This window comes from Neomonachus schauinslandi, chromosome 6 (assembly GCF_002201575.2).
Source record: "Neomonachus schauinslandi chromosome 6, ASM220157v2, whole genome shotgun sequence".
Classification (NCBI taxonomy): Eukaryota; Metazoa; Chordata; class Mammalia; order Carnivora; family Phocidae; genus Neomonachus; species Neomonachus schauinslandi.
The window spans coordinates 18,318,827-18,345,358 of record NC_058408.1 but is presented as its reverse complement, the minus strand read 5'-3'; the positions used below and the strand labels follow the sequence as shown (position 1 = coordinate 18,345,358).

At 34.7% G+C, this 26,532-nt stretch overlaps 1 protein-coding gene and 1 pseudogene across 2 annotated transcripts in view; one reads left to right on the top strand and one right to left on the bottom strand.

Moving 5' to 3' along the window:
• BRINP3 (BMP/retinoic acid inducible neural specific 3) overlaps positions 1-26,532 on the top strand; it is a 344,861-nt gene that overhangs the window by 218,829 nt on the left and 99,500 nt on the right. For both annotated transcript variants that reach the window (XM_021686643.2, XM_021686645.2), the window contains one exon: positions 3,162-3,398. In XM_021686643.2, coding sequence (XP_021542318.1) covers positions 3,162-3,398 — 237 coding nt within the window. The remainder of the gene's footprint in view (positions 1-3,161; positions 3,399-26,532) is intronic.
• LOC110577346 lies at positions 75-894 on the bottom strand (annotated as a pseudogene).

Genomic DNA, 26,532 nt, shown 5'->3' with positions numbered 1-26,532 from the left:
GCCACAAGGAATGAAAAGGGCTATGTACAGCCTTACAGGAAACAGGCAAGGAGCTGAGGAGGGCCAAGATGAGTCTAGGGCCTTGGTGGGCGCATTCCTGGGGGAGGGGACACTGAAGGGGAAACCAGACAATCCTGTGAGAAACCAAGAACGAGGGCATAACAAACAAACATGTCTGTGGTAAGATGGCCCTGGGGAATCAGGCCCAAGCTTTTGTGGAGCTGCTTCCATAACTCTGTGGCCAAGGGTCAAAGAAGGCCTGCATCCCCCAGGGAGGGGGCCACATCCTGAAGGGGGCATGTGCATTGGAGTTCCTCATCCAGTGGTGATCCCCAATGGGGGATCCATGGGAGACCTCATGCCTGGAATGAGGAGCCTTGGCCCATAGACGGCGGAGGATCCCCACAACCAGTTGGATATTGGGTCGGGGTCCCTGAAATCCTAGCTATGGCAGCATTTGCAGTGACTGCAACAGTGCTTCTTCTTTGCGAGGTCATCACCTGTTGCGATAGCCCACCACCCCCCTGGGACTGGCCCAGAGAGTCCTACAGGAGGCTGGGGCAGTGGAACACCAGCTGGGATTCCTCAGCCAGCAGCTCTGCCGATCCCTGGGCCCCTGGCAGCTAGCAAGTGACACTGGGGCAATGTCATTATCTTTGGGAGGAGGTTTCTCTACTGTCATTGAGACCAGGTCCTACCCCCGATGTAGCCCCAGACCCCCGCCTCGGTTCTCTTCTCTTTCTGCTTATTTTGAGTTCTTTGGCTTGAACTCATTACAGTCCCAGAGTTTCAAATTCATATGCTTGTGAAAGACTTGAAGTTGCCAGGGAAGATAGGGCTGTGCTGCAGGATGCCCCTCATCCTGTAATCCAGGTGCTGCAGCATCCTGCTGCTCTGACCAGGATTAGGCTTTGTTGGTATATAAAGAAATATAATATTTTTATTTCAAAATAGAAATATTTTTAATGCAACAGATCACCTACTCTTGGTCTATTTAATAGATGATGAACATTTTAGGTGGCAACTTTATCATGTCCAAGGGAGTCCTTAGATTCTCACACTACTTTAGGTAGTACAAGAGCAAAGCAGCACTGAAGAGCACGGGTCAGCTGGTCATTTTCACTTTGTTGTTTGTCTTGCTAGAACATATATTTCTGTGATGCAAATTACAATTTTCCTGATGTCTCATCAGTTTTATAAATTTCTTATGCATCTATTCCCCAAGTATTGCTTTTTTCCTTCTTACCTCTTATTCTGAGGTTTCATTAAATATATTTTTAGACCTTTCAGTCATGACCTGTATATATTTTATACTGTCTTCTGTATTTTATGTTCTTCTGCTATCTTTTACTATTCTGTGTTCAATATTTTTTTCTGGCATATTCCAGTTTGCTCATTATCTCTTCAGCTCTTTATAACCTGCTATTAAATCCATCAATTAGTTCTTAACTCCAATTTGTATATTTTTACTTGTGCAATTTCCATTAGATTATCATTTATGATTTCCAGTGCCCTTTGTCAGATGCTTGCTTTCATTGCACATCCTAGGCTCAGAACTCAGCTTCCCTAAGCATTGTCTCAGCGCCAAGCAGACCTGTAATTACAGTCCTATTGGTATTTTTACTCTGTTGTTCTTGTACATTAAAAAAAAAAAAGAATCCCTAGGAGAGCCTCCAGTTACTCTGACTTATCTACCAAGGCAATGGATGTTATCTCTCTAAGTATCAATATCAATATTGTTCATGTTACTGATCTGGTTAAAAAATTACAAGGTTTTGAGTGGTCTGTCTCCAGAATTCTCCCCCACCAAAAAAAAAAACCTTGTTATTTTTAGTGTGGTTCTACAGAATGTTAGTTTTCTTTTTTTAAGGATATGTAGTTATATAGATATAGAGATAAAAATAATTGTAAATATCCAGTTTTGTAATAAATAGCAATTAGGTACTGGCCAAAATTTTCCTTCTATGTTTTTTTCTTTACTGATCACTTTGAATATTTAAGGCTTTTTATTAAATTTTCCTATGTAAAAAGAAATGCTGAAATTGGAATTATATTTTCTTGAAATATCATAATAAATGTGAAACCAGTAAAGAAACCTAAATATTAATCATATAGCCCCATCTTCAGTTTTGAATTTTTTCTTAAGAGACATCAACATTACTAAATTTACATATAGAAAAGTGATGAATCCTATCTCTAGGGCTGTCTTAAAACATGGCCAGGACATCAACTGTGAAACAACTGAAATCAGTCCATCTGCTTCCCTGTAGTCAGTCTTAGTGATCACTCCTGAACAAGAGAGTTATATAAGTTATGTATTGTTAATGACATGAGGTAAGCATTACCATCAGCATCTGTAACACTTTTACCAACGCCACAACATATTGTATTATGATATCTATGTAAATGTGGGCTGATAGTTTGAAAGTAAAATGAAAATATTGAAAACTATTTGAAATCAAGTGGTGGGAAATAAGTGTGTGTCTCTTTTTAAAGGTTTAGGAAGGTAGGCTCGATCTACATTATGTAAAAATAACCAAATATTCTAAACAAGGGAAACAGCCAAAGAGAAAGACAAATACCATATGATTTCACTCATATGTGGAATTTAAAAAACAAAACAAATGAGCAAAGGGCTAAAAAAGAGAGAGACAAACCAAGAAACAGACTCTTAATTATAGAGAACAAACTGACGGTTACCAGAGGGGTGTGGGTGAAATAGGTGATGGGGATTAAAGAGTGCACTTGTCCTGATGTGTCCTGGGTGGTGTATGGAATTGTTGACTCAATATATTGCACACCTGAAACTTATATAACACTGTATGCTAACTGGAAAACTTAAACATAAATAAATAAATAAATAATAGTGAGCAATTAAGTAAATTTTTTAAAAATCAGATAATCTGAGGGTTTAAACAGCTCTATAAATTCTGGGATTCTTGAACAGTGCATAGAGTCATCAGATGTTGAAAAGAATTACAAATGTTTGCAATTCTGTAGGCTCACATAATTTTTTTTTCTGGCTTAGATAATTTTCTATTGATAGTTTTCAATCCATGACTTATATATTAAATTATTAGCCTTTACTGAATATTTTAAATGTGTTATGCTTTTTTTTTATGTATGTGCTTTTTTGTTTGTTTGTTTGTTTGTTCTTTAAGGGCTACAAGTCCTCCTTCCAGACTATCTTCAGGAACGTTTTGTACAAGCAGCATTGAGCTACATTGCTTGCAATTCCGAGGGAGAGTTTATCTGCAAGGACAATGATTGCTGGTGTCAGTGTGGTCCCAAATTCCCAGAATGCAACTGCCCCTCCATGGACATTCAAGCCATGGAAGAGAATCTTCTTCGAATAACTGAAACCTGGAAAGCCTACAACAGTGACTTTGAGGAATCAGGTAAGACAACTTTTAATGTAACATTTAAACTTTGCCAAAAGAAATACTATATTGAAATGACTACTTTATCCTTTTGGAAGAGACTGATTACATAACTGGAGAGCCTTTTATTTAATTTTTTATTATTATTCCTTCAAATAGACATCCATTTCACTTCTATTACCACTGATTCAGTATTTTTACTGAAAGCATATATGGTTCTTTTTGTAGTACTATGCATTATCGTCACTAGAACCTCGCCTGCTCTTGAGCTGATGTATTAGTCATTTAAGAAAGAAAGCCTTTGCCTTTCTCAATATAAGACCTTATCATCTGATTTCTCTGATATCTCTTTAGACTTTTCTAGTGGTCCCTGAGTTTCATTTGTGAGGGGAAATGCAGACAGCATTTGTTCTATACCTTCTTTACATTAACATGAATCTCATGAATGTGCAACTTCATTTAACTACTGATTTTTTAAATCAAATTTAGATCAATTTTGATTTATGTTTGTGGGTTTTGGTTTTTGTATTTCTGAATTTTTATGAGTGCCTATATGCATTTTCAATATTGTTACTTATTAATTGCATAACCTATAATAGCTTCCATTTCGTAAAACATTGAATTTTAATAAAAGATTAAGGATGTCTCAACATAAAATTAAAAATACTGATAAAAGTATATATAATAATACATGAGTAAAGAATAAGTAACATCTTTAGAGTGTGGTGAGTATAATTATGTAGTATTTAGTCAAAAGTGTTAAACTGATTTTCAAGTGGTCAAAAAAGGTTTAGCCAAGAGGTCAGAATTATATGCTTGGGTATTATAATTCTTCTGGTGATTAATTTAACCAAACATACTTAAAAAGTACCAACAAAATTCAACCTCCATTCGTGATAAAAAACCCTTAACAAATTAGACACCGAAGGGACATATCTCAACACAATAAAGACCATATATGACAAGTCCGCAGCTAACATCAGATAAGAAACAACACAATTGATTGTTAAAACAAAACATCATCTTTTTGCAGAGTAGAACCACCAAATTATAAAATAAAAGTATAGGTAAATAGATATAAGAAGGATTAATGAATTTATGATTTCTTAACATTATTTTGATCAAAATAGTGTATAATAAATAATGCTTTTCAATTTTAGTAATATTTCTATTTATGTAAACAGGAAAAACTATCTAGAATCAAAGATCCTTATCCCCTTGAAATTGTTGGAAAACCTAATGAATTTCTTTTCCTATTATATATATATATATATATATATAATATATATATATATATATATATACGCACACACATACACACACAAATATATATATAATTTTTTAAAGTTTTTATTGAAATTCCACTTAGTTAACATACAGTGCAATATTAGTTTCAGGTATACAATATAGTCATTCAACACTTCCATACAACACCTGGTATTTATACCACATCTTCTTTATCCATTCGTCAGTTGATGGACACTGGGCTGTTTCATTATCTTGACTATTGTGGATAATGCTGCTATAAACATTGGGGTGCATGCATTCCTTTGAATTAGTATTTTTGTATTCTTTGGATAAATAGCTAGTAGTGCAATTGCTGGGTCATAAGGTAGTTCTATTTTTAACTTTTTGAGGAAACCCCATACTGTTATTCAGAGTGGTTGCACCAGTTTTCATTCCCATCAACAGTGCAAAAGGCATCCAAATCAGCAAGGGAGAAGTAAAACTTTCACTATTTGCAGATGATATGATACTCTTTTTAGCAAAACTAAAAGGCTCCACCAAAAAACTGCTAGAACTGTTAAACAAATTCAGTAAAGTCACAGGATACAAAATCAATCTACAGAAATCGGTCGCATTTCTATACACCAATAATGAAGCAGCAGAAAGAGAAATTAAGGAATCAATCCCATTTACAATTACACCAAAAACAATAATATATCTAGGAATAAACCAAATGAATTTCTAATCTCAAATTTCTCTTTCTAGTTTTCCCAATAGAATACTCAGATATCATGTGTGAGACATCTATCATGTTCTATTCATGTAAACCATCTGATGTTTAAAAATAATTATGAAATACAGCACTTTTAGAGAAATTATGAAATACAGCACCCTGGTAGTTTTCCGAGGGTTAAATTTAAAAAAACAAACAAACTGGGGCACCTGGGTGGCTCAGTCAGTTAAGCATCCGACTCTTGATTTCGGCTCAGGACTTGATCTCAGATTCCTGAGATAGAATCCTGCGCTGACTCCACACTCACCGGGAAGTCTGCTTGAAGATTGTCTCCCTCTGCCCCTCCCCGCCAAATAAATAAATAAATCTTTTTTTAAAATAAAAAAATAAAAATAAGAAACAAACAACTCCCATCTCATAGCACAGTGTATGATAGATAGGTTAGACCAGGAAATCCTCTGAGCTTCTCTGATTGTGGAATTCACACCGGAATGCTACCATTTTTATTTTGCCTTGAAAAGTGTATTAAAATAAAAATCATCAAATGAACATTTGGATTTTGTTTCCAGGTAGAATACTATGCTGAAGTAGGGTAGAACTTCCATTGAACTTCCAAAAAACTGAATAATTTTTTAAATTGTATCTTCAAAGACATAACAGATCACAAAAGCAGCAAAACTAAACGGAAGAAGATTCCTGGCAGGAGGTATAAGCTGGGTATTCATATTTTTCTTTCCCTCCTTTCTTTCTCCCTCCCTTCCTCCCTTTCTTTCTCCCTCCCTTCCTCCCTTTCTTTCTTTCTTTCTTTCCTTCCCTTCTTCTTTCTTTCTTTCTTTCTTTCTTTCTCTTTCTTTCTTTCTTTCTTTCTTTCTTTCTTTCTTTCTTTCTTCTTTCTTTTCTTTCCTTCCTTTCTTTCTTTTTTTTCTTTCTTCTTTCTTCTTTCTTTCCTATTCACTAATGTGCTTAATTCTGTGAACATTTGACAATTCTTGCTTTAGAGTAGAAGCTGAGGACTGTGCATTCACCCAAACAAAAAGTAGCTGATGGAAGAAAGAAAAACCAACAAAACTTTTAGTGGTTGTGGAGATCAGACTGACAAAATTCTAGATTCAATGGACCTAAAGACATTTAGTTTTAAGACAAGGTTTTTACTGAATTTAGATAGCGCTGGATGCTATGGAATTATTCAAAGTTCTCTGAAAGCAGAATGACATTTATCACAGATTGTCAAGAGATTAAGACAAAAACTCTCTAGAGGGAGGAGTTTGAAAATAAAACTGGCAAGGATGGAAAACCCTACAGAGAATGATGAATTGACACAGTTTCTACAACTGTTTTTCCCTGGGGCACATTTATCAGTTCAAGGCAGAGTTAGAAGCTGAGAATGTAGGATTAGCTCCTGGAAAATGCTTTTCCAGAACAAAGAAACCAGAAGAAAATTTGACAGTTACAGTATATCAAAGTAAGAATATTGGTGACTGACTTGAAGGCTTTTAAATATATGGCCAGTCACCTCTTTAAAGACATTTGCTGGGGTGCCTGTGTGGCTCAGTCATTAAGCGTCTGCCTTCAGCTTGGGTCATGATCCCAGGGTCCTGGGTTCGAGCCCTGCATTGGGCTTCCTGCTCCACGGGAAGCCTGCTTCTCCCTCTCCCACCCCCCCTTCTTGTGTTCCCTCTCTCGCTGTCTCTGTCTCTCTGTCAAAAAATAAATAAAAATCTTTTTAAAAAAATTTAAAAAATAAAGACACTTGCCTTATTTTGAACCTACCAGGGGCATATGACTAAAGAGATAAACTAAAACCTCTGGGTGATAAAATTGAATCTTTGCAGTGTTATAGACCTGAAGAAGCAAATACTCAAAGGGTGGATAATTGAAAGTTTGGAAGGACCACACTCTAACAATAGGGGAGAACCAGAGGTAGATTGAATCCTATACAATTATAACTCAGCACTAATACAGTTTAAATCCTGATCTTAAGGAGTTGATCCTGAAAAGATCAACTCCCCATAGTGTCTGTTAAATATGAAGAGGGTGACCGCTTGAGGATGAAAACATTTTCTAAAATCTCTGCAGTTCTTTTTATATTTGATGGACATGAAACCTTAATTTTCAATATATGTGAGCACACAAGACCATGGAGCTAATGTCAAAGAGAAAAGAAACCAGACAAGTGATGTAAGATGATCCGGATATTGAAATTAGTAGGAAAGATTTTTGGATAATTATTATTAAAATGTTCAAAAGCTAAAGGAAAGAAATGATCATGTAGGTGAAGATATTGAAAAGTTCATCAGAGATTTGCATCCATAAAAGTAGACTAAAGGACATTCTAAAACATACAAATACAGTATCCGAAATCAATAACTCAAAGTCTTGTTTTAATAAGAGTTTTGCACAATGGATGATGAAATTAATGAATATGAAGACAGGTTAACAGAATAGACAAAGATGGAAGCAGTGAAGAAAGCAACAACAAAATATTGGATAAGTACACAAGTGAGATATTCATAAAAGGTCTAACATTTTTGAATCTGAGGCACAAGAGGCGTAGATGGGAAAATGGCATATACAGTATACAAAGACATAATGGATACAATTTTTTCAAACCTGAAAACCTACACATTCAACCTACAGATAAAAAAAGCACAGCAAACACAAAAACAAAGAAAGATAAATAAAAAGAAAATCACAGGCACATCATAAAAAATCTGTTCAGAAAAAAAAAAGGCAAAAAATATTTTTTCAAAATACCTAGAGAAAAAAAAAATGGCATTACTCTCAATGGAATGACAAAGGGTCTAACTTATCAAAAAACAAACAGATTTTGACATCTTTAAAAATAAAGAAAATAACTATTAATTTAGAATTATATACCAGCCCACCATATTTTCAAAAATGAAGGTGAAAGTAACAATTTGTTCCGACAAGAAATGCTAAGTAAAAACATGGAAATGCAAAGAGGAAGAGGAATACTAAAAATAGCAAATATGTACAAGTACATACAAGTGCATATCAACTGCACAAAATAATAATGTGACGTGGAAATTATATATATGTATATAGGATTTTAACATAATAGTGTAAAAATGGATGATGAATGTAAAGAGTTAATATTCTCAGTATTCCAAGGTGCTGCCATTGTTAAGGATGTGTTAAGAGATATAATTGATATTAGAGTGATATAAATCAAGGATATATATTATAATCCCTGGGATAACTCTAAAATAAGGGAAACTATTTAATTGAAATCTAGAAGAAGAAAATCAAATAAAAATTATTTGATTACCCCTCCCCCCCCAAGAAAGACAATAAAGTAGAAAACAAGAGAAAAAATCATCTGGATCAATTAGATAAATACAGTGTAAAGGGATAGGTTTAGATTGTCTTTTTAATAAATTGTGTTAGGTCAGATATAATCTCAGTATAATGGTTATTATATTAAATATTTTATTTTTCTTATTACATTAAATATTCTAAATAAAAGACCACAGGACTGGTTAAAATAACACAGCAATAATAATAATAGTAGCAATAAAAGATTATTTGCTACTTACTAAAGACATGTTAAGGCCATAGATAAATTGAGGTTAAAGGGTGGGAAAATATGTAATGTAAACATTAGCCAAAAAATATTAAATTGTAATGCAAGATATATTAACTGAAATAAAAAATATTTCTTGATAATAACATAGTGAATACAACAGGAATATATATATCATAATTATTTATATGAACTACAAAATAAAAATTGTACCCCACAAGTTAAATAGTCAAGTTAGGCTTTATTTAAGACTATTGTAATAAAGGAAAGAGACTTACAGTAGGAAAGACGTTGAACTCAAATCCTCTGAAACAAAAGGCAGGAGGATTTTCAAAACACTGGGATTACCTCAAGGAAAAGTACTAGAAGACATGAGCAAGAAGGCTGGTCAACAGATTAGGCTAGCTGTGTTTGCTAATTGTCCCTTATATAAGCTTGCCTTTTACTTTCCCACAGAGACTGAAAGATAGATGAGCTAGCTCCTTTTTCTGGGATGATTATATTTCAAAGTGATGACTCCCAGATCCTTGGGAAAGACATTATGGTCTGTAAAAGATTTACATCTTAAAAGGGACACAGAAAGAATTTACAATTCCAAGTTTTTGGACAAAAAGGGAGATCAGGGGCCTGTTGTCCAGAAGAAATCTGTTTAAAATTTAATCAAGCTGAAAATAATGTTGTGAATCCCAAATACTGATTGTAAAATACAAAAAAAAAAAAAAAAGAAAGACAGAAATTTAAAACTTCTACAATCATATGATTTCACTCATATGTGCAATTTAAGAAACAGAACAGATGAACACAGGGGAAGGGATGGAAAAATAAAACAAGATGAAATCAGAGAGGGAGACAAACCATAAGAGACTCTTAACTATAGGAAACAAACTGAGGGTTCCTGGAGGGGAGGTGGGTGGGGGGATGGGATAACTGGGTGATGGGCATTAAGGAGGGCACTTGATGTCATGAGCATTGGGTTTTATATGCAACTGATGAATCACTAAACTCTGACTCTGAAACTAATAATACACTATATGTTAATTCATTGATTTAAAAAAAACTTCAGTCAAAAACACCATTAAAAATGAGAAGGCAATTTATGTAAAGGGAGAACATATTTGCAATACATTTGTCAAACCAAGAACTCGTATGGATGATATATACAGAAATCCTTCTAATCAATTAAAAATCAATAAAGAAATGGTCAAAATATTTCATTACCTTGAAAAAGAGGAGCTCCCAATGGAAAATAATGATATGACAAAGTGTTCAATAACTTTGTAATCAGAAAATAGAGTCATAGGGCGCCTGGGTGGCTCAGTTGGTTAAGCGACTGCCTTCGGCTCAGGTCATGATCCTGGAGTCCCTGGATCGAGTCCCGCATCGGGCTCCCTGCTCAGCAGGGAGCCTGCTTCTCCCTCTGACCCTCCCCCCTCTCATGTGCTCTCTCTCTCTCAAATAAATAAATAAAATCTTTAAAAAAAAAAAAAAGAAAATAGAGTCATAAAGTCTCCCGTGATAGCACTACACACCTACCAGAATGGCTAAAATTAAAAAAAAAAAAAAGAGAGAGAGAGAAGAAGAAAAGGAGAGAGGGAGTAAAGGAAGGAGAGAGAGAGAGAAAAAAAATAACTAGTGAGAACTTAGAACAACTGGAACTCTTACATAATAATGCCGGGTGTATAATTAATTTTGGAAAAAAATATCTGCCAGCATCCACTAAAGGCAAATACATCATATCCTTTAACCCATCAATTTCATTCCTAGATAGAAATTTAGAATATGTACATATTCACAATAAATATACAAAAATGCACAAGAATGTTCATAGTAATATTATTCTCCACACTCTGAAAATGGAAATTACCAAAATGCCTATTGAGACAGAAAGAGTAAAAAGTCATGGTATTCTATGAAGCTAAGTGCATACATGATCTACCCAGAATGTTAGGAATAAATCTCTTAAGTATCAAATTGAAGAAAGGAAACCAAACTCAAAAGTATATATACTATGTGATTCCATTTATATTAAGTATAAGAATAGGCAAAGTTCGACGGCCATGGCAGTGCGGGCCCCCGGCTTCTCCCGGCTTAGTGGCGGTCTAAGCCGCATGCTGGCGCAGGGCGGGAGCGCAGTGCTGCCGGGGGTTCCGGGGCTTTCGGAGCAGCGGCGTGAGTTGTTTTAGGGCTTCTTTCCAGAGTGAGGATAGCCTTTTCCAGATTGTGACCAGCAGAGAGAAAAGATTCCATCTTCCAGAGGTCGCCACTGTCTGCCTCCCCACTTGTCCCCATCCTCAGTCATCTTTTTAAAGAATGTAGTTACACATTAGTTGTCTAGTTCTTCATAGTGAATGTGGTTTAATCTGACATCATTCCTGTTGACTTGAAATTTGAGCCTTAGTGTTATTTTTATTGAAAATTATCTTTGAGTTTGATAAACTCTGTTTTAAATTAACAGATTTATTGTCAGTTTCTGAGCTACACAGAGCCTTAAAAGAAAACCGAAAAAGCATTTTTGATTATTTTTCATATTTTTGACTAGATACCTACACTAATGGAACATATAAGTACTTCTTTAATGAAGTATTTATTTGGAATTTCAAGAAATAATCTTTGCCAGAATTTGAAAATTACAAAATGTTGAAGTATCATTTAAGCTTTCTCTCATTTTTAAGATTTACAGTGAGTTCTTTTCTTACTTCCTCATGAGAAATAAGATCTTATTAATTGGAAGAAAATATATTAACTGTCAAAGAAATAAATAAGCCCTTATATTTGTTGCAGCTTATTGTTTCTTGAAATGAATTATCTAAATAGCCAAAAAGTTAAAAATGAAAAAAATGATAGTGATTAAAAAAATAAATAATAAATAAATAAATAAAAAAGAATAAGCAAAGTTCATCTATTCTATTCCAAGTCAGGGCTTTGGTACCTTTGCTGAAGCAGGGCTGGTGTGGTGGATGAGGGTCTGAATTGCTTCACTGGTGCTAAAGACTCATGATTCCTTGCTCCAGAGTCTGGCTACATGGTATGTTCAGTTCAATATGTAATTGGTCAAAAATTAATCAGGAACATTCAGTGGCCAGAGGTTTTGAGCTACTAGTTAAAAGCTAGTGCTAATTAAAGTCAGAATTTTTACCAACATCACCACCTCCCCACCATCTGCCACCACTTAAAAAAAAAAAAGAAATCAGACTTTTTAATCTTAACTCATATGTGGGCTGCCCAACTAAGGTTTAAAACCAGATTCTTACCATACTGGTTCAATTGTGTCAATGTTAGGAAAACAATAATTTATGGAATAAATCTATATTTTGGATGATATTTCTGAAACTATTTCTAATATTGAAAAAATTTGTATTTAATTATTTGTTCCAATTTAATTATTTATTCCAGTTGGTATGCAGCATATTTAGCTGATTCATATTTAATTTGAGGAGTGGCCTTATTTTGCTGTAAATTTTCTGATTCATCATAGATAATATTGAGCGGTTTTTTTCAATTTCAATGTATAAAGAATTAACCCAAACTTTTTACTAGTACATTACATCTTCAATAAAACCACATTCATTTACCCACACTTGGAATGAAACAATAGGTAAAATATTGTTTTTACTGGACTCCTTTTAACACTAGTAAAATGTATCAAAGAGCATATTTGACAGTTTTGAGAAGAGCTTTTTTGAGAAATAAAACTTCCTCTATTTTTTTTTGCCTCATAGAAATAAACAAAATATAAGAAGTAATGAGGCAGATACTGCATTGGGAAAAGGTTTTCAAATGTTCTCCCCACCCACAGGCTCCTATAACTTGGTAAACTTAATTCTAAGTACTTTGATTGTAAGGAAATGCACCAATTTATTTCATTTGCCTGATGATTAAGAATGATGATTAGGTTACTTCAAATATTTAATTTAACTGAACCTGACAATTTTTTAATGCAAATAATTAATATACCAAAAATACATTTTTATTAAAGCTGAAGAAAAAATCAGTTTGTATTTATTTTATCAGATTAGAATGTACATCAAAATATACAAAATTCTTCCTTAAACACAGATAACAACACGAAGTTTGAAAATGTGTATAGGAGTATATAGTAATAATATGGAGTGCTAATATTAATTACTACACAAAAAGGAAGAAAATAAATCACAGATTTTATCGGGTCCAGATAACTTGTTTATAAATACCTTTCTGTTTTGTGTGTTTTCTATTATCACCAAGTATAAAATTAAATCATTAGACCAGATTAGTGTAGAATGCTTAGCCATTTTTTTATGTTTGATTATATATGATTCATTTTGTTCTGTAATACAAGTCCTGTAAAATACATTTTACAGCCTTCCAAAAAAGTGTTAGAAAATTTCAAAATAGAATATGTTTTTTTTCATATCTTGCAACCTCAGAAAATTTTGGTTGTAAGAACTATATTTAAATAAATTCATTCTCTACCTTAATATTTTCAGAAATAAATTAATGCTGTTTAATAAGAAATAATGGTGGCATATATATGTAATGATTGTAGTGAAAGAATAGAGATAGGATAAAGATATAGGGAAAGACATGGGGAAATATAGATGCAGACAAAAAAATGAAACACACAGGAATAATAACCAAACAAACTGATTTATGTGTTTTGTTTAAATAGATAAAAACAATTTTGTTGCCAATTACTTAGAGACCAATTCTACCCAGGTCTTGATCAATAATTCTAACCTAATGAAAAAACTGGAAGTCCTTACAGTTTTATAGATACATCTAAATAAGTAAACCCCAATTTTATTTTGATTTGAATTATGTAACAATTTACTAAAGTTAGCAGAAAAATAAAGAACTACTGCATAGGTAGCAATATAGTATATTTTTCATATAATATTCTGAATTATCCTTAATTGTTCTTTGGATAAATAAGAAATTTAATGATTTAAGCTATAACTATAGAATATAATAATACAAGTACTAATTTTTAATTAATAATTAATCTTAATAAAAAAATAAAGGGCTTGGTTTACATAGAGCACAAATCCTTTAGAATTTTTTTGACATAACATCTTTACTCTTTGGAGAAATTGTGTTATCACCTGGTGTGTGGGCAGTCTAAGGTGTATTGTATGCTGTCAACATAAATCTTTATCGAATCATGTCCTATTAAATGTAAGGATATTCATTTGATAAACCAAGAATGGCAGCTAGAGGCCACCTTGTAGTGGAAATTGTCTAGGTGTTACTTCTAAACACTGTCCGTTTGACACTTCATCTGAAAAATGGACAAACTTTCTAATGCTATCATGGCAAAATGTATGTACTATAAAAGTTGAGTTAACTCGATTTATAAATGTTAAAAAATAATTATTTATTTCCTCTTGGCTTTTTTAAAAAGTAGACTATTATTAATTTTTCCCCAAAATAGTTTCTCCCTTAGATGATAGTTAACTGTAGGTTTATAGAAACACAATATTTGGGCGCCTGGGTGGCTCAGTGGTTAAGCGTCTGCCTTCGGCTCAGGTCATGATCCCAGCGTCCTGGGATCGAGTCCCGCATCAGGCTCTCTGCTCCTTGGGAGCCTGCTTCTCTCTCTGCCTCTCTCTCTCTGTCTCTCATGAATAAATAAATAAAATCTTTAAAAAAAAAAGAAACAATATTTTCCAGAGAAAATAAGTATCTGTGAATAAAAAATTTGAATTTTAACTAACTGTCCAGTTTACATGTTATAATCTTTAATAAAATCTTACTGTTTGCTGCTCAGTATTCATTCCTGTTCCCTGACACTAAAGTATCCCAAATTTTCTTTGAGGAACCCCCATTCCCATTCTTAGTATTGCAGTGTATGGTACTCAGCTCATACTGAGATCCAGATGCTGTCTGATTAATGCAAGCAAATCACAAGAATCCATTCCCCTAGCTACATAGATCAGCTTAAGACACATGAAAAATTGGGTCAATGAGACCCAGAAATATATTTCCTGGGAGTATTTGAAGGAGATAAAAGATTCCTAATTTTTCCATAATAGCTGTGGGGAATTCTATTAATTTTTCTTTAGATTTGAAAGAAGAACATAGTCATAAGACCAGTAGAGAGTCTTGCAACCATGAGAGTTGTTTGAGCCCTGCAAGGTGGAAAATGTATTTCTTTGGTTATATCCTTGGACTGTTAAATCACTCTTGCTATAAGTTCACCTTTTCTTTAGTTTCAGTTACATGAACCAATAAACTTCCTCCATTGTGCAGCCAATTATAGATGATCTGCCATACAAGAGAGGCTAATAATACTGCAATAATAAAGAAGCCCAAAATATCCTTGGATTATAATATTAAATATATTTATTCCTCACTTGACCATTGCAAGTTTGCTGAGGATTTTGCTCTCTCTCTTCATTCTAAGACTCAGGCTGACAGACCAACCCCCATGTGGAAAAGTGATCACCATGAAGAAGGAAAAAAACATGGCATACTATGTGTATACTAAGTCTTAAAGCTTAGCCAGAATGTGATACATAACACAAATGCTAAATTTCATTGGCTAAAATGAGTTATCCTTGCTTGCCTCAAAGAGGGTTTTTCCTTAAAAGAGATCCTTAATATTTATTTAAAAAACTGTAATGACTCTACACTCCCTTGTTCTGATCACTAAGATATTCAATTTCCTCCTCTTCTCAGAGGCAGAACACACATACCCCATCCCCATGAGAGACAGAACATAAGTCCCATCTATTACTGGGTCCAGTTCAATGAAGTGATGCTTGGCAACAGCTTACTTCAATCTAGATGTGGTTTCTTTTTTTTACAGAGACATGAACCCGAAAGCAAGTCATGTATGCCAGACATACCATACACCAAGGTAGAATCAACCAGGAGAATTATAGTAAGCACTTCTACCCAGAAAGGGAGAAAACAGGGAACACAAAGCAAACTGTTGGTAGCAATTATGAAATTCTATTCAGAAGACATTTTGAGGGCCTCAAAACTAGGGGTGACTATTCCTTGATTTGTCCTCAATTTTTCTCTCTGGGAGTGGCTCACTTGTCTACTATTTCCAAATTCCAGTATATGTGTGATCTTTCTATTCCTTTTCCTCCTTGGCCACATGTGAGGTGAGAATTGGAAAATGTGACTAAGGAACAGCTTTCTCAGTCTGCTTTCTGCCCAAACATTAAGAACCCAAGGTCATTTGAAATCTTAAATTTCAGATTTTTTTTTTAAAGATTTTATTTATTTATTTGAGAGAGAGAATGAGAGACAGAGAGCATGAGAGGGAGGAAGGTCAGAGGGAGAAGCAGACTCCCTGCTGAGCAGGGAGCCCGATGCGGGACTCGATCCCGGGACTCCAGGATCATGACCTGAGCCAAAGGCAGTTGCTTAACCAACTGAGCCACCCAGGCGCTCTTAGATTTTTTTTTTTTTTTTTAAACCTGGAGTCATGGTTTCTTTGGAAGTACAACTTATGTAAAAACTTATTGGTCTTTTATCCATTTGAATTCAATCAATTCTATGGACCAATAGCCACATCCACAGTTTGCCCTAAAGTTGTTTTCCATATTTGCTATTTTTCTTTTCTTTTTCATCTTATTTCCCTTCCTACCTCTCTCATTTAATCATGGGAATTTATTAGACTTCTTTATCTGTGCCTTGTCCAATTAAGAATATTTACTGAGTATTACACCTTTTACTGGGCATATTTCCTAAGACTAATTCATCTATTTTTTGAGCATGACAAAAACATGGAGGCCAGACACTAAATTTTATATTTGCTATGGGATTGACTTATAATTGGCCATTGTTTTAATATTGGGAATTGAGAAGCAATTGCCTCTTTCAACTCTACTTGATTCATTGCTTCTCTATTCAGTCCCTTTTATTTTTGCTTTCAAAACTCACAAATTCTTTTCTAAGTTTGAGATAGCACATCAGACAGAAAACCTAGATAATGCTACAAAAATGCACAATCAAAAATTTGCTTTGAAGTATGACATTGCAGTTTATTTTTTTTCCTCATCCCACTTGTCCATTTTAAGTTGGCTACAGAGTCTTCTTTATGTCTCTTCACTCCAGGACTTGGGCTGACGGTGCAGCCTAACCCTGGAACCATGTGTCTCTGTGACAGAGGATAATACTCCCTTGCCATACCTTACCAAAAGCAGTCATTGGACAGAACTAACATTCTATTTTCTGACATTTTCCCTGGCACCTTGAGTTTATTGGGTACATGATCTTCATCCTCAGTTACCACAGGCAACAGTTTTACTAGCTGTTTCCCCACTGCTTAACCTGGATTATCATTATTTCAGCTCTGATAAAGTGCCCTTGACACATTCATGATCCACTAAGTCAGTGTCACAACTGTAGGCTTTTGCTTTCTCCAGCACTAGCTCTCCCTTCCATTTCTGGCTCCCATTTCTGTATAAGTCAACATCAGCTTGGTAACACTGCAATAACAAAGATCTCTAAAATGTCAGCCATCAACAAAGTTCACCTCTCGCTTATCCTGCATGCCCACACAGGTTAGCTGGTCTTTGCACTTTGCACTCCTGGTTTAAGACTGAAAGGCAGATGACCACCTGGTGTGGTTTGCTTATGGAGGAAGTGGAAAGAGTGTGGTAAATTGTCACTGGCTCTTATGTGACTTGCTGGGAGGCAATTCACATTTCACATTACCTCTGATCACATTTCATAGCCAAGCCTAATTTCAAAGGAAACAGAGAAATGACATTTTACCATACGGCTACAAAAGAAAAGGATCCAGACCGAGTACTTGTGAACACCCGAAATGTCAGCCACCATTGGTTTTCAGATACAACTAAAAACATCATATTCTATATCATCTAACTGGATAATCTTAGGTGGGAATATATGTTTTGCTCTTGCTGTCTGAAATTCTACAGTCTTCTATTTAACAGGGATAGGAGAATGTGAACTTTGACACATTCAGTCCACTGTTCCCGCCATTTTGTCCAAACTAAATACCTGATCATCAGATAAACAAGCATTTTCAGTAAAAAGTTATGTGATCATTAGCAGGTCATTTAATCTCCTAAAATTTTGGCTACCTCATTTTTCATTCACTTACCTTATTTAGATTAAAGGAAACAGATAAAAAAGTCTCATTCTAAATTAACTATCACATATAGTATTGCCTTCTATCGGGTAAAGCTTTTTTTGGCAATCATATGCTTATATGTATAATGTACTTATTTTAAAGGGATTGGTAATTGGACTACAAGAGTAAGGGAAAGAAAATAAGCTTTTTATAACATGAAATCTTTATAGTGAGTTTTACAATATCTATGTATGTTTTAATTTATTGTGATAATCTTTTATTGGATACACTGTAACTTATAGATATCCTCAGCACTAAAAAAAGTATTCAGCTTCAAGACTGATATAGCAAAATCAATTTGGTTTTCAACTGCTCTCTGTTCCGATTGGTTAGCATTTCTGCTCTGATTCATCAATGCCTAGCTGTATCATATTTAATATATTATGAATATCACCTTTGCCATTACCAAATTTTATTCTGTACTTCAATTAATTTTTTAACATCATCTGAAATAAGATGGCTGTAGAGTGCCAAGCAGGTGTTTTATGTAACTATTCCCGATTTAGATCCCAAAAGGCTCTCTGCCAAACGCAATCTACCTGTTCTAGCTTGCCTGATGTATTTCCATACCTAGATCAGTGTCATCATCCCAACTCTAAAAAGAGTTCAATGTTTCTTGAGGACAGAGACCACCATATCTCTTTTTGTCATTACACAAAAAACTAGTAAAGTGTGCTATATTTAGTACAAACACTGTACATCACAATATATGTTGATTGACTGACAAATGAGATAACAAAATATATGTGTGGCCAGATATTGCCCAGGAATTAGTTTCAATCTACCTCATTCACTGTCACTGACTGTAATACCACTCATCTTTTCAAGGGGTATACTCTAAAAAACAATGCTAAAATACAAAAATACTTTGCCTCTTATATTGTATTTTTTTTTTACCTAGGTATTTTGAGGGATTTTTTTTGTCTTATTTTCTATCACTCAAATCTGAATAAGAGCATGAACTGCCATGTATTTCTCCTCATAATAAGATGATAGATGATATAGATGCAGAACAAAAAAGATGTAATGCTTTTTCCATCAGTTTGAATTTATTTGTTATGGAGAATTATCTCTCAATATATGCATGTGTTTGTTCTAAAGCTATCGTAGTCAGTATTTATTAGAACTCATAATTTGGTCATCTATCTGGCTTAGTCTGAAACAAATCATTCAAGGCTTTGATTCAGTATAATAAAAAACGAAATAAGTGGTGACTTCATTAAGTGTTTTATTGTTTGTTTTCTCATATAGACATAGACTGTGACAAAGAGAGATTAATAAATAATACTGTGTGTTCAGAGAATTTTTACTGCTACTGTATGGTCGGTTTTATAAGAATATATGTGATGACCTTCCAAGGTTGTGTGCGCTTTATGCTACCTTTTGGATCACTTTGATAAAGATGGTTATTTGTGTCAACTATAAACTGTAGGAAGCCAGGACAAAGGCTTTGAGCACTCACTGCATTCATGCCTTCTACAGTGACCTCATAATGCTCACATAGACTTTGTTAAAGTTTTCTAATGTCATATACTCAGTATTTTGCACATTAACTATTCCATTGTATACAGATAATGTCTTGACCGTATTCCCTTATTATGACAAACTAAAAAGTAATTCTATTCATCCCTTTTCAGAGATTGAGCCATGTATTTTAAAATTTCATCATTTTGCTAAAGCAAATGAATCAACTCTTTATATGGATGCAGAGTTAATCTTGTTGTCTTTTACATGAAATGCTTCATCACTTATTTCACTGGTAAATGAAGACAGCAGTATGTGGAATTTTAACCTAGGTTTTTAGATACATGCACATAATCTAATGGTAGAACATTAGAAATTAACATAAGTCAAGGTATAGCCCATACAATTTTTATTTGGTCATCAAATCTTTAAAATTAGGTATTTAAAATATATAGCAAAATTTCCAAATTGCCAAATGAAATCGATATGTAATATAAAGTTGTCACTCGTGCTCTTCAGCAAATATTTCTGGCTCTCATTCTTATGGGCCCATAAGAAAATTGACCTTGCATCACCCTTGAAGTTAGATATGGCCATGTGACTTGTTTTGATAAAGGAAATGGAAGAGCAAACAATGTCATTCTCTAGAGGAAACCCTTCAGAGCCAGACACAGTTAGGTTTGCTTCCTCTGCCAAAGCAATTGATGATGTTTCAGATGGTAAAGACTCTGACGGTTTGTGTCACTGAAGGGACAATCCGCAGTATTACCCCAGCCACACTGTCATGGATATGTGATGTGAGCAAGAAATAAATTTTTTTCGTGAAGCCTAGCAGTATTTCGGTATGTTTGTTATGTTGGAAAAACGTAGCCTATGCTGACTTACATATAAGAATAGACTATACTTGGCATTTTGCTGTAAGGGAAAGAAACATGGATACTGGTGTTGTGGTTTATTTATCTAATTTTTAAAAAGTAATATTATGAGACTTTCAGTTTGATTGCTCTTTCTAAGAAAATATGATAAATATTTCTTACATTTTCTGAATTTATTATTTAATGGATTTCATAGAAAGTATATAGACCATTTAGACACAGTTTATACCTTATGCACTTTACTCTTTAAAATAACCCTGCAGGGCGCCTGGGTGGCTCAGTTGGTTGGGCGACTGCCTTCAGCTCAGGTCATGATCCTGGAGTCCCGGGATCGAGTCCCGCATCGGGCTCCCTCCTCGGCAGGGAGTCTGCTTCTCCCTCTGACCCTCCTCCCTCTCATGCTCTCTGTCTCTCATTCTCTCTCTCTCAAATAAATAAAATCTTTAAAAAAAAAAAAATTTAAAATAACCCTGCAAAATACTAATATCATGCTTGTACTTGGCTTTCATTTTACAGATAAGAAAGCTAGGGCTAACACATGCTGTAATTTGTTCAACACATCTAATATATGGTAGTTAGAATTTAAGATATGATCTAGAGGTTGCAATAAGCCCCTTATGATCAAAACTGAATACATGTAGGCAATGCTTAAGATAGACACAGAAAATGACATCATCAGTGTGTGTTATATATATTTATATGAAATATGATATTGATAACTAATTCCACATGTCCTAAATTCACCTAAATGCCCGCAGTGAATTTTATATGTCATCTGCTTATTTCATTACGGAATAATGGAAAGCTCTAGAGCCAAAAGAGATAAAATTTTTTAGAGTGAGTTGAATTCCATACAGAGTGCCTTCAATCACTCTTAATATTTGCTAGCTACATGTCCGCAAGGCTCTAATTACTTCTAAAGGTGGTAATCTAGACTGTAACACTAATTATAATGACAGTATTTCTCTCTCTCTTTTTCTAAAAAATCAATTTGTTCATGACTGTTATGATAATTCAAGATTTTATATACATTGATAATTGCAAACTTGTGGACCATAGCCAAATTCCTCACAGCAAGTATTAAATCTGTGTGCAAGAGATACATTTCCTGGGCGCCTGGGTGGCTCAGTTGGTTAAGCGACTGCCTTCTGCTCAGGTCATGATCCTGGAGTCCCGGGATCGAGTCCCACATCAGGCTCCCTGCTCAGCAGGGAGTCTGCTTCTCCCTCTGACCCTCCTCCCTCTCATGCTCTCTGTCTCTCATTGTCTCTCTCGCAAATAAATAAAAAAAATCTTAAAAAATAAAAAAAAAAGAGATACATTTCCTTTGGTTTAACCAAGAGTTCCTTCAACCTTCTCTGTGCTCCTGTAGTAAAGCCTGTACCCTTCACATAGATCTGCCACACAGCTAAATGGCCTGTCACCGAGAGTCTCGTTTAATTTTTGTTATCTTGCTTGTATCATCTTAACAGCTAGCTGTGAAGAAGAAATAACCCTCTCTTGGCAAAAGTCAGTGCTTCATTTAAGGAGTTGACAAAGTGTTAGTGGAAAGATCTTGAAGTTAATTGGCAGCAAAACAAATGTGTGGTGTTATGTCAGATTGTCAGGTAGCTGTGTTGTGTGAACTCTGAACGGGCATCATCCTAGGAAGGTTGACCAAATTTGTCGCACTGGTTATGCAAGATAACACACATAGAATAACAAGATAAGTTTCCCCAAACACCACTGAAGCATAAAGACATGCCTCAACTCTTAAAACTGACAGGTACTGAAGTGGCCTGTTTGTCAAGCTTTCTATCTAATGAAAAATCCCCTGCCTCATACAATTTAGTGTTGATTATTTAACTTCTCTGTCCAATGACTGGGAGCTTGGTGTATCCCAAAGCTGAAGAGCATGAGTTTGAATGGCTCTAATTATAAGATTGCTTTTATTTATTCTCCAGTTTTCTGCAAGATGTTGTTTGCATACAACTATCACATCCTCTTTGTGTATTTGTTCTAGCAAATTTAATATTCCAACTCTCTTAGATGACTCTTTATTTCTAAATCCTTAACAGTCCTCATAATCCTTTTGGGATAATTTCAGTTTGTCAGTAGAATCAGAACTGAACACAGTGCTATAAATGTGGTTTCATTAATGTACAATAAAATAAAATAAGTACCTCTTTTATTCTGGACATAATGCAGACTAAGAACCTGTTGACATTTTGGCATCTATGTTATACTTTTCACACACACTGAGTTGTGAGCAGAATTTCTAAGTGTGTTTCACATAATCTGTTAGTAAGTCAGATTCCTCTTTTTCAATTTTCACACACACACACATAGAGGTAGGTTATTGTTTGTTTGTTTGTTTGTTTTTAATAAATGCTGGACTTCACTTTGTTTTAGTATTTCTGTTATTGTTGTACTCCTTGAGTTCTTTATGGATTCTGATTGCATCATGGACTAAAATTGTCTTTTATGGTGTCTTCTTAATTAATGACTGTTGTTCATTTGTTTTAACAGAATAGGGAAAATAGCAGAACCCTGTCATAAACCACACTAGGATTTCCCTGGAATTTGAGAATAGTTCCATATTGATTTTAGAAATTTGTATTGCCCTTTTACTCTTCATTCTTGGTATACCTAGAATAACATTCCATGATTTCTGTGTTTTTAAATATAACCAATTAAGTAAAATAATGTGCCCTAACTTAGCCCTATATGAAAACAGCTCACCTGTAAGATTATTTTAGGCTATGACTGGTCTTGCTCTAGACAATGGTTAAACTTAACCACCTAAGTACAAATATTTTAGGATATCTTTTTAGCCTGATGCCATTCCTTACCCTCTTGTTCTGCTCTAAGTGATTATCTAATTACAATTTGTCTTAATGTAAACTTTCCCACAGAAAAATACTATCTTAGCATTCCATTCTTCCTGTAAGTCCTTAAGGCTCATGATAGAGGTACATGGTGTAACTGTAGCATTAAATTTTGTTCTGGGTTTAGAAGCAAATGCTCATGAAGCAAAGTGTATGGAAGTTGGAGAGAAAGGATGTATCCTTTTTTTGGCTTTGCAAGCCTGGCCCAAACATATTTGGAAGTATGGTTAGCATACACCTGCCTTTTAAAATAATATTTTTAAGTTCATGTATAACCAATACACCAAATCTGAGCTCATCATTTCTTCTCCACACCCAAGGACATAGTCTGCTTCTGAAAATGCGTAAGGCCCACAGTACTCTTCAGTTCATATCAGTAAGAACAGGCAAGGTAACAAATGATCTCAGATTCTCAGACCTCTAGAACAACATACATTTATTTTTCCTTTGCACTACATGTGCGCTGTAAGTCACCTGTCCTCGGCTCCTTATTCCTCAGAGACCCAGACTGACAGAACAGTCTCTCATTTGAACAAGGAAACATTTCCCATGGTCCTGGCAGGCCAAAACTCCTTTTGCCTAGAGGAACAGTACCAGCATCAAATTCAGTGGGTGTCAGTGTTTCAGAGGGAAGACAACTAGCTTGAACCAATCCATGCTTCATGTCTAACAACTGACAGTTCTGAAGCGTTATCAGAATTATTTCATTTTTAAGAGGGGTTACTTGTTATTCTCAAAGAGTCTCTAAGTACTAAGATTGTGGATTATATAAATTAATGCAAGGAAAAGCACAAGCTGTGAGATAGATGATACTTTGGGGTATTTAGCAGACAGACTCTGAAATCTCCTCAGAGTTTCACAATCTTTCAATGTGGATAAATATATTAGAGATAAAATAGTATGTCCTACCCATCCGGTATTTGAATTCCTCCTATATAAGACTCTGAGCATTGATGGGTGAGCTTCCTAAGGTAATCAGATTACTCATGCTCTTTGCCTGGGTGGCTCAGTCATTAGGCGTCTGCCTTCGGCTCGGGTCATGATCCCGGGGTCCCGGGATTGAGTCCCACATCGGGCTCCCTGCTCCGCGGGAGGCCTGCTTCTCCCTCTCCCACTCCCCCTGCTTGTGTTCCCTCTCTCGCTGTGTCCCTCTCTGTCAAATAAATAAAATCTTAAAAAAAAAAAAAAAAGAAAAAGAAAATAGCCACTTCAACTTTTGGATAGCATTACATTTGTTTCCCACTAAATTCCACAAATATATATATACTGGATTTCTATCCACTCACACCAGTTCTGTCCTCTGGAGCTACACATAATGAATCCTAGTATCTTTTCCATTTGATTTTTAAAGTATTTGAACTGAAGTGATTTATTACCACAGAGTTTTATTTTTACAGGCTAAATATTTCTTAATACCCTACTTTTCATTCCATTATATGGCAACTTCAAATTTCTACATTATCCTGCTTAATATTTATTTTTTAAAGATTATTTATTTGAGAGAGAGAGAGAGCTCTTGAGTGGGAGGAGGGGCAGAGGGAGAGAGAATCTCAAGCAGACTCCCCACTGATTGTAGAGCCCCAGGTGGGGTTTGATCTCATGACCCTGAGATCTCGACCTGAGCTGAAATCAAGAGTCAGACGATTAACTGGCGGAGCCACCCGGGCACACCAATATCTGTTTTTAAACTTCCCTCTTAATGTTTGCTTTATATACACTTTAGGTATAACCTACTCTGCACAGAATGACAAAATCAACTTGGATCTTACTTATCTAGAGAATATTTCCTGACATTTTAAGTCTTGATGAGGTATCTTTCATCAAGGCAAGATTCAAATAGCTTTTACTCAATATCAATTTGTTTTAATAATTCATATTTTATTTCAAATTAATACCAAATCTGAAATGATATCTGTATACCAAAACATTTTAACAGTTTAATTAAAAAGATTGCTTTCATATAATGCAATTAGCAATTGTATTTAAATGCCCTCAAGCCCCGTATTTATTATAAATGCCAATTTGCACTATATTATGCTACTTATGATTGGATAGTCTTATTTCAGTGAAAAATATTCACCAATGTTTCAGTTTGAAATGTATTTCTAATTATGCAGTAAGAGCAGCAACAGATAAAATACCATCATGTCCTTAGATTCCATCCTTGATAATTTTTTTTCATGATATCTTACTTTATGCTAAAAATGCATACTTGTATTTTGAAGTTCTCAGATGAAATACAAGGTATTTACCATCAGTGAGGTCTCCAAGGAGAAATTACATCTGTTCAACAATTTTTAAAACAATGCTTGAACTTCTTAGCATTTTTAAATTCCAAGCCAGCTTTGATGATAACATTCTAGGATGTGGAAATCCTTCCCAGGAGGGCGGAAAGCTGTAGAGGAATCTAGTTAGTTGAAGTTCTAAGAAATAGATTTTGAAAAAGAAATACATTTATAATATGTGTCTTTTAAAAATGTTCTTTGTTCTCTTTTTATCTTAACTCCACCCCATCCATGTTCCTTTGGAGAATCCAATACAATTTTTTTAAACAAAACATTGTCGAATAAATATATATTTTCTTGAATGAATTATACAACATTTTAAAGTACTATTTATTTCTATAACATAGCAGTGATAACTTCATCTCACATCAGCAATAAAGTCTGAACAGGTCTAATAATACTGTTGGTGAGAAAGAATGATACATCAATTTGAATAGTAGAATTTTACAGAGATCATCCTGGTATGCAATCGAAGAAGTGAATGCATGTGGTAACACATACGTCAGAAATCACTAAGTCCATGGGAAGATTGTAAAAATTGTAGCTGCTTATGCCATATTTACCCTCATAGTACCTAAGTATAGTGAGCCTGTTCATGCATTTTATAAGTGATACTGCTTGCGGGGCAAGTTGCCCTCACAGTTAAAAACACTTCCTTCCATTCTTCGATGACTAATTGATCAAAATTTAAGATTTAGAAACTATGTCAGTGTCTCATCATACATCTGCTGAGCTAATTTGCTAAGACCCATATATAAAAGTAAATGTTTACTGCAAGTCTACATGCCTAGGAAGGCAATTCAACACTTGTCCTCCATCTGTACACTATGTTTCTCTGGGTAGAGACAAAAATATGAACCATATGATGTCTTGAGTTCATGTTCTGAGTTCATGTTCTGTATATTCCATTCCAGTTAAATTCTAAATTCATTCCAAGTCTAAAATTGTCTCAAAATGAAATGAATAGTGTTCGGAACCAGGCAGAAGGTGCAGGAGATTTAGGCATGATTTACAAACAGTAGCTGTTTATTGAGGAATAGGTACTGAGTAAGCATAAGAAATA